Source organism: Medicago sativa, chromosome 8, assembly GCF_051527215.1.
Source record: "Medicago sativa cultivar Bolivia chromosome 8, Bolivia_mono, whole genome shotgun sequence".
Lineage (NCBI taxonomy): Eukaryota > Viridiplantae > Streptophyta > Magnoliopsida > Fabales > Fabaceae > Medicago > Medicago sativa.
The window spans coordinates 34,999,542-35,012,220 of record NC_140756.1 but is presented as its reverse complement, the minus strand read 5'-3'; the positions used below and the strand labels follow the sequence as shown (position 1 = coordinate 35,012,220).

Sequence of the window (12,679 nt, the reverse complement as noted above, 5' to 3'; positions counted from 1 at the left end):
AACTTACTATATGCAAATAAATTGGCTTCTCCAAAATATTTGTGATAGCATTGACCAAACCACTCGGAATTTCATTTGGAAAGATCACAACAACAAAGGCATCCATCTTGTGAATTGGAAAACGGTTGCTAGCCCGAAAAAGTTTGGTGGCTTAGGCATTAGAGCAGCCAGAGAAGCTAACATTTGTCTCCTAGAGAAGCTAGTTTGGAACATAGTGCAAAAAACAAATAAATTGTGGGTGAATCTTCTTTCTAACAATTATTCAAGTGGCCACAATTTCCTTCACACAACAACAACCCATCATAATAGCTCTCCTTCTTGGTCATCCATAATTCAAGCCAAAAATGTTCTAAAAAGCGGTTACACTTGAAGAGCCGGCTCGGGTAATTCTTCTTTTTGGTACACTAATTGGAGCTCTCTTGGCCTGCTCGGCACACAGGTACCTTATGTTGATATTCATGATCTTCATCTAACTGTTAAAGATGTTTTCACTATCGGCAGGCAGGACACTCAATTGCTATACACCATTCTTCCAACAAATATAGCAGAAGTCATTAACAATACTCATCTCAATTTTAATGCTTCCATAGATTATGCTTATATTTGGTCTCATAATTGCAATGGTGTTTTGATGAGATCAAGAGCTCATTAAGCATGTGGAAGGAAACATATAAAAAAAAAATGAATATTTTTATTCATTTTTAATACCAAACAAGCATGTTATTTTCCTAGTAAAATAATTTGGCTATTAATCCAAATGGTCAATTATTAGTACTGTTATGGTTTTAATAAAATAATTGGCAGCAGGTGGCAAGTTAGTGATTATCTCATGGAGATGTAATTAGCCCAAGGTGCTGATTCATGTTCTCATCTCAAAAAGGCCAATAACATGATTAATCACGTTGGAATTATGGTGGTTAATGTTCAGTTTTGCCTTTGGTATTTCCTTTGCATAAATCAGTTGGAAACTACTCAAACTTCAAGAATTAAATGAGCCAATTCACTTCATTTTGAGAAGTAACGGCTTGACAATCAAATGGAGAGATTCTTCATTGTTATTGGCCCATTCAATTGGAAATGAAATGCATGGTACTGATTGTGTGAATGATAACAGCTACATGGGAGAATGGAAGTTGTAAACGTGCTCATACTTCATTTGTCATTACATAGAATTATTTGGTGCAGCTCAAGGAAGTAATTGGCTACTCACATCCCTTTAGTAACGTTTTCATAATTTATTTCTAGAGAATAAATGTAAGGCTAATCAGCCATTTATTTGGGTTTATTTTAATTTATTAGAGTCCATTAGGTTACTTTGTGAACACTCTATAAATTGTAACTTTCTCTATGAAATAAGACAAGTGAATTTTGTAGAATTTTACACTTATGTGTATTGAGAGCTTTGTCTCTTATGGTTCTGGATTGAACCATCCTTGATCTTATCAAGAAATTATTTTCTTGTGGCGATCCTCGCATCCATAGACTTATCACTTTCTTGGATTAGAAAGTGTGGCGTCCCTGTCTATCCATTCCATTTCTTCATTATTTTAGTCTTTTCACCATTTCCACCAAAATTATTCATATTTAGCTTCCGACGCTTCCGTTTCACTCATCATGTTTACACTACAAAGAGCGGATAAAATTGGATTCTATCACAATCAGAAACTGTAAACTATAATAATAGTTCTTGGTCTTGGATTCGGAGATTGAAAATTTCGGAAAAATACAAGTTTTTTCTTTGGCTTGCTTGTCACAACGCTAATCCCACTTTATCTCTTCTCAACCACAGGAACATGGTCAAATCAGCCATCTGTAGCAAGTGCGGAGATCACAAAGAATCATTCTTTCACTGTGTTAGGGACTTCAGATTTTCTAGCATTATTTGGCATAAAAATGGCTTTTCTAGTCCGACTTTCTTCTATTTCTCTTCGGTGTTGGACTGGTTGAAGGAATGAATTAGCTGCCACCGTTCCACTACCTTTCTCGCAGGATTGTCTTGTATTTGGAGACACTGCAACCTCATGTGCCTTAACAATGAAACTCGTTCAGTTTACCGACTCAGCATCATTATTAACAGTACAACAAATATGATAAATCGTTGTTTTCAAAGTGATACAAGCGCTCCCCGTCAATTAAGGCTTGTCCATTGGAATAATGAACATCATGCTTGTTCTATTCTAAATGTCGATGGAAGCTGCATCGGAGATCCTATTTGTAATGGTTTTGGAGGTGTGATCTGAAACTTCACAGGTAGTTATGTTACTGGCTTCTCGGGCTTCATCAATAGCCCCAATGACATCTTGTTTGCTGAACTGACAGCACTGCACTGAGGTCTTACAATGGCAGCTAGCATGGATTTTGCAGTTTTGGTTTGCTACTCTGACCTACTCCATTTATATAAATAAAGGGAAGATGCAATTTGGAAAGAGATAGACACAAAAAATAGGGCAAAGATCCTCTCCATTTATAAAAATAAATGGAAGATGTCATTTGGAAAGAGATAGACAAAAAAAAAATAAGTGGTGGGTCCCAACATCATTAATTATTTTTTACTTTTTGTGTGTTTTTATCTCTCTAAATGGAATAAATGGAGAAAGTTATAAATTGAGAGGATCCTAACCCGTAAGTACTTAATTAGTATATGTTTATGATTGATTTTGTTTTATGTTGGGAATAGTTGTAAGTTGTTCATATGGGATTGAAATTCTTGGTCATCCTCCATATGTTCGTCCAGTAGCAGTGAACCAATAAGTTAGTTGTATAATATTATTGATGCATCACCTTCAACTATCATGAAGCTTCCATATAATTGCAATTGTAAAGAGCTTGTGAAGGACATTAGTGACATTATGAAAGATTCTAGATTCAAGAAAAATGAGAAGTTGAAGAAGAAGATTGAATATTCAAGGAAGAAGGCCAATTTTTTTTTTTTTATGGTGTAATTGATTGCAGCTTGGCTAATTTCTTTGCTTATTAGAAGATGTAATGGTGTAGTTCAACCAAAAGTTTGTAACTTGTTGAATTATCAATGAATGAATGAATGAATGAAAGGAAGTTTCTTTTATGTGTCCAATTATTTTGTAGTGTTCAACATCAAATTTATGTGAATTCATTTGGTTTCATAGCAAGCTTGATTGTTACTAAATTACTAGAAGTCAATAAATAATGCAAACTTATCACATAAGCTCGATATATAATAAACTGTCCTAGTGATTGCCAATTACAAATCCATATGGCAATTACTAAAAGCCAAAATGTACCAAAATTAACATAAACAGGAAAATATCCATAGCATAAAATAGCACTATAATGTCATCTAAATGCACCAAAATGAATAGATTGTTCATCATGACATCTTCTAATCCTTAGATTCAATGTCCTCAACAAACATCAACTCATTTTCCTTTCTTTACCCTTCCAACCTTCTCATTCCATTGGACCATTCTAGTGACATTACTTCCAGTTCAATCAATATGGCCTCTACTTGATTTCTTGAGTGGTTTTCAACGCTCTTCACAGTTTTTCCTTGAGTTTTTGAAATATTCCTTTGGCAATTCACAAGACCTGCAACTAAACCATTCATTGTGACATCTAGTTTGTTTGATGGTAGTGTGTTCAAGTCATTCATTATCATGTCAACTTCATTGTCAATATACTGCAAATAACAATATCAAATCATTTTGGTTCTGATTACCCTAAATGTAGTAATATACAAAAGGTTAAGTTATCACTACCTTCTTGTTATTGTTATCAATGTCATCAGCAGTCTGGGCAGAATACATTGGTTATGTGGTGTTTCCCTTAGTCTAGCATTAAATAACAATGAGACATATAAAAAGAACGAGGCATACAAAACAATGAGATTGTTCACAGTTTTTAAGTTTAAGTTTTAAATTTAGATAGGAAGCTTGCAATGTTGACAGTTTGAGAGGAACTACTCAATTGAACACCATTGTTAGACCTTATTGACGACCTTGTTTCAGCTGCATTTTGGTCAAACGTCCGGTTCCTTCGCGAACGAAGTTCCATTTGGGCACATTATTAAGAACAGCCAAATTTCTTTATAGGGTGTATATATAAATATTTTTGCTATATCGGTATATATAACAAATTGCGTCAAAAATATTGACAGATTTTAGCCCAGTCCTTCATCATGTCAATATTTGAGGCCTTTCGGAGAATTTTGCTATATATATTTCTATATACACCCCTACCTTAAAAATAAATTTGGACCCCCTACCGACATGGATCCTAGGCCGTCACACCCCCGACCTATGTCTAGGGCCGGCCCTGGGTGATTTGTATTTCTTTTGTCATTTGGAAGTTCCTTCTATGGTGAAAAATTTCATGTGGAGAATGCTTAGATTGTTCTCTCAACTAGAAGCAAGCTTGCAACAAAAATGGCATTGTATTCGTAGTGGTAATTACGGTGAAAATGCTTGGCACTTTTTTGTTACTTGTCCAATTGCTATAGATACTTAGAAAGGTATTGGTTTATGGGATTTAACTTAAGCCTCGCATTTTTACGGCGTATGGCATAATTGGTTTATTCTTCACCAGTAACGGATCTAAAAATTTTGAATAGTGGAGACAACATACATACAAATTTGTAAAACTAAATATATATAATATTACATTTCATTTGTAAAGGCATGACTATACATCATAATTTTTTTGTACATGTGTGTGTTAGAGTTGATGTCAAATTGTACTATTGATGCTTTCTTTAATGGTATGAGATGAGTTTGCTTTGGTAAAAAAAAAAAATGTAATGGAAAAAATATAGCTGATAAACGTGGGAAGCAAAGTATTGCATGGATCATGTTAGGTTACCCCACCAAGTATTTTATATGTTCCCCACATGCCCCCCAATTTGTTTGGAGAAATCACGGTTAATTGGTTCTTCATCAAGGTGACAACCACGTTCTAAAAGCACATTATATAGATTTGACTAAAGTTTTAGTACCAACTGTTATTGTGGTCTTTAAGAAATAAACAACCAAAATTCTAAACTAATTTATATTGATTGTTTAGCTAGATAGTGATGTACCAGCAGTAAATTATCATAACCTCCAACACCTACCATCCCAACTACCACTTCCCACCTGTCTCAACTTATCATTTAAAAATTATAATGGTGGTTGTTAATGTAATTATCTGTTTGATAAACTTGCAAAATCAGAATCATCTGAATTCAGAGAATAATAATAGGTTACTTAGACTATAAGGTCCATAGCTGAAGATTAATATTTTATTAAATAAACAAACAATGTTTACTCTAGAGAATTATGACTGCAGTAAATAAAATAAAAAATATTATCTATAAACAAGACCAAAAAAAAATGATCTATATTCACGCGATTAGTGTATCGATATTGTCTGATCAAGATTGAACGACTCAGAGTATGTGCTTAGAACTTGGACGGAGCCAAGTTCATGGCTGCGTAAATGCAAGGGATATCGGACTGCACACGACTTGTTTTCAAAAACTATAACTTCTTCTAGGTGAGATTTTGAAATCTACCATAGTTTGAGACATATCACACATGTATAGTGTGCATATGACTTATATGAGCCATGTTCAAAGACCAAATGATCCCATTACCTGGTTTACACTATTATTGAGATTCCTTTGTACCTTTACAGGTTCAAATCTAAGGCAATAACATGGAATTTGATGGGGACACTATTGATTAAAAAACAATTTTCTGTCACAGATCCTATCTTTCCACAACAGAAAAACTCAGACTAGCTACAAATTATTTGGCAGCACATTCTTGAAAGTACAAGAATGTGTCATATCCTTTCATGAAAACTGTGCAATTAAGCAATATACGGCGAGAGTAGTATTAAGACGAGTGACGTAGCAGAAATTTATTTGCAACTGTTAATGTCACATATTCCCTCATTTTACCAAATAATGTTGAAATTAAAGTCAATAATTTGAGAGCCAAAATTTTACATCTAGAAATAGGAAGCATTAGTTTCATGCTATAATTCCTCAATTGATTTTAATACTTAACATCAACATCAACTGTTCAGAAGTCTGTGTTTTGTAGGAATTGAATTGGTACCTCGAGGTTTACAACACTCACACGCAATGCCGTGTACCAATCACTTGCGCTATATCCCGGAGATTCCTGAAGTCTGTTTGATATCCAATTTCACATTTTGTAACCAATACAGTTACATTTTTCTCTTCAATTTCTCATGTACAAATGTGAATTGTCTTTAACCACATTGTTCAAGATGAATTTGAACAAAAATGTGAAATATCAATGCTTGCATTTCCCATAAGACTTCTAATGTATAATTTCTTCAAGCTTCCTAATAACTTGCTTTATGTTAGGTCTAATTGAAGGCGAAGGTGAACAACAAGCCATAGCAAGTTGAAAAAATTTGAGAACACATTCTTCTGTAACTTGAATTTCATCGTCTATGCCGTTTCTGAGAAGAATAGCAGGATGATATAAATCAGAAATTCTATGTCCAAGAACAGCATTTCTCATGAAATTCGGCAAATAGAAGTCCTCGTCCGGAGTTGGATGTTCATTGATAGGTTCCTTTCCTGAAAGCAATTCAAGCAAGATTACACCGAGACTATATATATCGGTTTCTTCGCTAGCATCCTTCATTTTGATTAGTTCAGGTGGTTTATAGCCTTGAGCAGATGAACTTTCAAGCATTTCTTGGCCAGCAGTTGGATTCAAGAGAAGATGGAGTCCTGAATCTGAGATGTGTGGATGATAGGAGCTATCCAAAAGGATGTTTTTCGACTTTAGGTTTCCATGGATAATTGGCTTTTCATGTGATGTGTGAAGATGTTCTAATCCTTTTGCTATACCAATTGATATTGTACATATGTTTGACCATTTGTAACTCTCTCCATTTCCATCTGATAAGTAGTAAACATACATCTTTGATCAATAATTGTAAGATAAAATCAGATTCAAAGAGTAAAATATCCAAATCAGTCCTTGAAATTGTAATACTTTTCAATCCTCACATTACTGATATTCCAAGCGATCCTTGATATTGTAAGAATCTAATCTAATTTGTCCCTCTATTAGTATTTGCAAGGACTAGAACGAAATTTAGTTGATATTATTAGGGATAAATTTGAAACTACATAAATGATTTTAAGTGGACAGTGGGATTGGATCCTTCGGATTAGTCGGTCCTATGACCAGATACCGAGTTTTAAAAGAAAATAACCAGGGATGCATTTTGATATTAGATCAAGGGAAGAAATTGATTAATATTATGCAATTTCAATGTTCATTTTTGGAATATTAATAATGTGGAGGGCTAAATTGATACAACACTACAATTTCAAGTACAAACTTAGGTATTACTCAAAATTCAACATAAAAGACACTGTGTTAGGTAGAAAGTGTATATGAGTATTGATTATGTTTCAAAGAGATAGGTTGCAAATTTAATTCCTAACTATTTGTTCACTTGCCAAATTTAATGGAGACTTTAATATTTACTAGTCCAATTTAAGACATAGTAACAGATGAATGAAAAGTGTTGTCATAAACCAAAACATTGATTAGTAATAATGTTAGCCTTGAAAATGGAAAAAGAAAAAGAAGAAAGGAAGAAAGAAAGAGTAGTAGTATATGTATTCAGCTTTCAACCACTAGAAAAGAAAAAGTTCAATTCAAAAAAAAAAATAACTATTAAAACATTGGAAAGCCAAAAACTATATTTGTACATAGAAAAACTCTGACCATTTTAACATTAATTTCTAAAATAATAGTAAAAAATAATGATCCATATATACACCAACACACATTCTCTCTGCTATGTAAAAATGATATAATTTTTAGGTGCCTAAATATCAATATAGATCAACATTTAACACAATCTGTCAAAAGAAAAAATAAACATTTAACACAAGCTTGTAACCAAAAAAAAACATTTAACACAAGCTAATGACTCTTCATAAATGTTTCTTCTTAAGATTTCAAATCCCCAAAATTCAACATTTTCCATCTCCTAGTAAACACCTAACAAAGATTAGTGAATGATTATCAAATTTATCAAAGATCAAACATTAACATGCCTTCTAAATCTAAATCACTATCTTAAACAAAACAATACACAACACCAAATGAAGAAAGAAAACTCAAAATTTCAAGTAAACCAAATTGGATTAAGAAAAGAACAATAAGCAAGAGAATAATTACCTCTTATGAATTGAGTAAGATTCCCATGTCTATAAAATGGATGAACAAGAAGCTTCTCACCCCTTGGTCCAGTATAAAATCCCAAAAGAGGAACCAAATTAGGATGCTTTAATCTTCCTAGAAACAGAATCATTTCATCCAATTCTTCACCTCTTGTAGTACAAACAGGTCTCAAAAACCTCAACAATCTCACTTTATTACTCCTTTGCAACAAAGCCTTATAAAGTGTTCCATAATTTGATTTTCCAATCACTTCACCTGGTGCATCCAATATATCACATATTGTCAAATCCTCTCCACCTTCAAAGATGATCAAATCCTCCTTCACCTCTTCTTGCTTTTCTTCCAAGCTTTCTATGTCTTTAGTCTCATGTTTTGATGATCTTTTCATGTAACAAATGCCATAAACTGCAACAATAATCACTGGCAAAGTAGCTGAAATTAGTCCTAGAACTAATATCAGCATTAGGGTAATTTTTTTATCTTAAAAATCTAATATTTTTTTATTTTGAGTAGCAAAATGGACTCAGAGAGTGTAGAAAAATAAGAATTTGAGATAATGGGGTTGTAAGATAGTGAAAATTAGGATCTTGGTCTCATGAAAAATATTGAAAGAGGCTAATTTTGTGAAATTGGTATAGGACAAGGAGGAACATGTTGAAGGGAACTTTGTGGTGTGTAATAGAAGGGGGTGGGAATATAGATTGTGAGGTGGCAAAAGTTATTGAATTATTGAAGACATAGGAAAGGAATAGATGCAAAAGAAGAGGAGTTGGCAATAGAGACTTTTTTGTGAAAATTTGGAAGAGTTAGATCACACACGTTGGAATGTTAATGCAATGTGACATAGATAGATCTAGGACATGTGATGTTTTATCTATACTTGACTCTAGTGTCAGTGGTAATGTTTGTGAAAGTACTTATTTGCCACCTATATATGTTTTCTTTTTCTTTCTTTCCCTTTCAAGTGTGTAAATGTGTGTGAGAGAGGGAGAGAGATTTGGAATTTTGTGAGGAATACCAAATTGAAGTTAGATGCTTGTTTAAGGAGAATGAATGATGGAGTGAATTGCGGTATTGTATCAAAGAGATAATGTTGTGTGGAAAATGTTTTTTTCTTTCTTTCTTAAAACTATATTTTTTCTTATTAAGAAAATATGTATTTTTTCTATAGAAAAATTAGTGTAAAGATTATTTATGATCATTTGATCTGGCCATTTAAATGTTGTGTTTAAGATCATCTTATTTTTCAAAAAAAAAATTGTGTTTAAGATTTTCTAAAACATAATGGGGGAGTGTGTGGAGCTGTCTGCTTTTGTTTTGCATGATGGTGTGGCTGATAGGTGGGTGTGCAAGCTCCATCCGTCTCACAAGTGTACGGTGAAATCTGCTTATTCTTAGTTAACAGCGATTGACATTAACATTATTGAAGAGTTTGATCATTTTTTGTGGCTTAAAGCGGTTCCGTTAAAGGTGAATATCTTTGTCTGACGTCTCTTTCTGAATAGACTTGCTACAAAGGATAATTTGTGTAAGAGAAATGTGCTTGATGTTTTCCATGTGACTTGTGCGGCCCTTTGTGGTGAGTTAGAGGATAGGGACCATTTGTTTTTTAAGTGCGATCACTACGGTCGTTTGTGGCTTTTGATCTCGAATTGGTTTGGTATTGTTATAGTTTTTCATGTCGACATAAATATTCATTCAAAACAGTTTAGTGCTCTTGGAGGCTTTTCCAAACATATTGGTGGTTGAAAGCGCACTACATTATGTTCGATTTCGACTATCTCTTTTGGAGGTTAAATCATTTATGTTGTTTAAAGGTTGTTGTGTAATGTTTTTGTTTTTCGTTTTCCATGACTATTTGTAGCCTAACGGTTATGTAATTCTCACTTTTCAGTTTTCTCCAACACGTCTTGAGCTTGAGGGACTGATAGTTGCATCTTTAATATATTTTCGCTTAGTTTATTCAAAAAATAATATAGTATAGTGGAAGAGATTTGATAGCTCAATTGATTTAAATCAAATGAGTTAGATAATTCCGGTTCAAACCTTGATGAAAGAAAAAATATAATAATATAATTTAAATAAGGGTCTTGTTAACAAGTGCCCTAAGGGCATTGTTTAAGGAACCCATAAAAAGAAATTATGTCTTGAAAATATAAGTCAAACACATGTTAAAGTCATAACCGTACAATTTTCAATACAAAAGTTGCTACTTGTAGATGCTTAAACAATGCCCTTAAGACACTTGTTAACATTTTCCTTTAAATAAAAAGGAAAGAAACAATCTAGAGGGGTAATTTAGGGAAATTTTTTTACACTAAACCATATTTAACTGATTGCGGAAGATGAAAAGAGGAAAAGAGAAAATTTCAGTAGCGGCTAAGTTAAGGCGTATGGTCGTAAATCTTGCTATGATTAAATTATGGGTCATGTTAACTTGTGCCCTTAGGGCACAAGTTAAGAAACTAAAAATGAAATTTAAAGATCACTTTTGCATTGAAATATAAAATTTTAAACATTTAATACAATGAATGTACAATTCACAAGAAAAAGTTTTTATGTTTAGTTTTTAAACTTGTGCCCCAAGGGCACAAGTTAACATTTCCCTTAAATTATTACTAGGATCATATTCGAGCTTAAGTGAAAATTACATTAGCTTCCCTCCCTTGAGTTATATTAAAAAAAAAAAGAAATGATATTTGTATAACTATTTTGTGACAATTTTTATGACAACTTTATTTCTCATACTTACATTATATTTTTATTATATCTTTCTATTGATTTTGGTTTCCATGTCAATACCAACATTTTTCTTTGTAAATTTATGATTGTTTTATAAGTTATCAAATGGTTATTCAAATAACATTTTTCTTAAAAAAAAATTATTGAACACAAATCTCCCTTAGACATTAACACCCCTTGCGATGATCAATATATTGTTTTTGGAAAATGTTAACTTGTGCCCTTAGGGCACAAGATAAAGATATTAAAATAGAATATAAAAATAAATATTGCATTGAAAATATAAGTTTTGAAGTTTTTAAGGTTATGAATGCACAATTTCCAATATTAAGTTTCTACATTTAGTTTCTTCTCTTGTGCCCTAAGGGCACAAGTTAACAAGACCCATTGTTTTTTTAATAAAAATAATACTCCCTCCGTTTCAAAATACATGTCCAATTTTTGCAATGTGCACTATTCACTTGATTTACTTTGACCATACTTTTTTACTAATGTACAAATACAAATATTAGCATGTAAGATGTTGTTTGATTTGTCTCGACAAATATTTTCAAAATATTAAATTTTTATAATTTTTTACTTTAGATAATTAAATATATTAACGGTCAAAATTGTGCATTGGCATATGTGAAGTGGTTGACTTAGACATGTATTTTGAAACGGAGGGAGTATACTGTTTTTTTGACAAACTCGCACCATCAATTGATGCGCATCAATGCAATAGATGTCAGCTTCTCTATTTAAGAATTTGGACGAATTCTTACTACTGGCCAAATAATTGTGTTGAATTTGGTGACCCAATTAATGTTTTAATAGCACCGTGGAGACCAGTATCACTTCTACTAAAGAGGAAAATGTCATTCAACCCATAAAAAAGGAGGACGATAATTAATGTATGTTTTGTTTAGTGTGAAACAATCTCCATTTGTTGTTTACATGGGAGAAACATGACAAGAAATTAAATCAAACGGTGTTAAGTAGATCTTTGTACTCTTGTTACAAGCAGTCGTTAGTCAAAGAGGTGGAATGTGTTATCTCTTACACAAATTAAGGGAGGTTTGTGTTCATTCAAGAAATAGAGTGTGTGTGAGACATTTCAAGAAACCTCAAGGTATGTTAGTGTAATTTTCTAGCAATGATTGTCTTGACTCAAATCAGACAAACTCTAAAACAGAAAATTAATCAAAACTAAGAATTAATGCACAATTAAATGGATACTATTAGAGCATATAAAACCAAAGGTTTATAGGAACACAAAAAAATTTAAGTGTGTGTTTGGTTTTCCGTATGCAACATACAAAAATACGTTTGCACGTTTTTTGATATATTTTTGGTGTGATTTCTAGAAACTTCAAATACTAACTTCTACGTTAATGTGGTTTTTTTACTGTGATTTCATCAAACTCCGTTTTGCAAACAGTACCAAACAAAAGCATAGAGTATCTAGATAGACAATTACAATGCTAAATTGGTAATTCAACACATGCAAAACTCTTTCTTTTCACACAATTAGCATAACTAACCTTAATTATTTTCCCAGTAAACAATAGCATAACAAAATAGATGTCTCGAAATTAAAATACCCCATTTCATATTCTTAACAAAATTAGGATAACTAACCTTAATCAAAACAAAATAGATGTCTCAAAATTAAAATACCTCACTTCATAATCTTACTTGCAACAGGTTCTATTGATTGAAGTTATTTAATTTCTTCGTGTATTTTATTTTTTGGTAGA

General features: G+C 32.5%; 1 protein-coding gene across 1 annotated transcript; it reads right to left on the bottom strand.

Moving 5' to 3' along the window:
* Nucleotides 1-5,908: 5,908 nt before the first annotated feature.
* LOC146898742 (Protein kinase superfamily protein) lies at nt 5,909-9,249 on the bottom strand. Its single transcript, XM_085733743.1, has 2 exons — nt 8,196-9,249; nt 5,909-6,895 (listed from the first exon to the last, which is right to left on the bottom strand). The coding sequence occupies exons 1-2, from the start codon at nt 8,659-8,661 to the stop codon at nt 6,303-6,305; spliced, it is 1,059 nt and encodes a 352-aa protein (XP_085589869.1). The 5' UTR covers nt 8,662-9,249; the 3' UTR covers nt 5,909-6,302.
* Nucleotides 9,250-12,679: the final 3,430 nt, after the last annotated feature.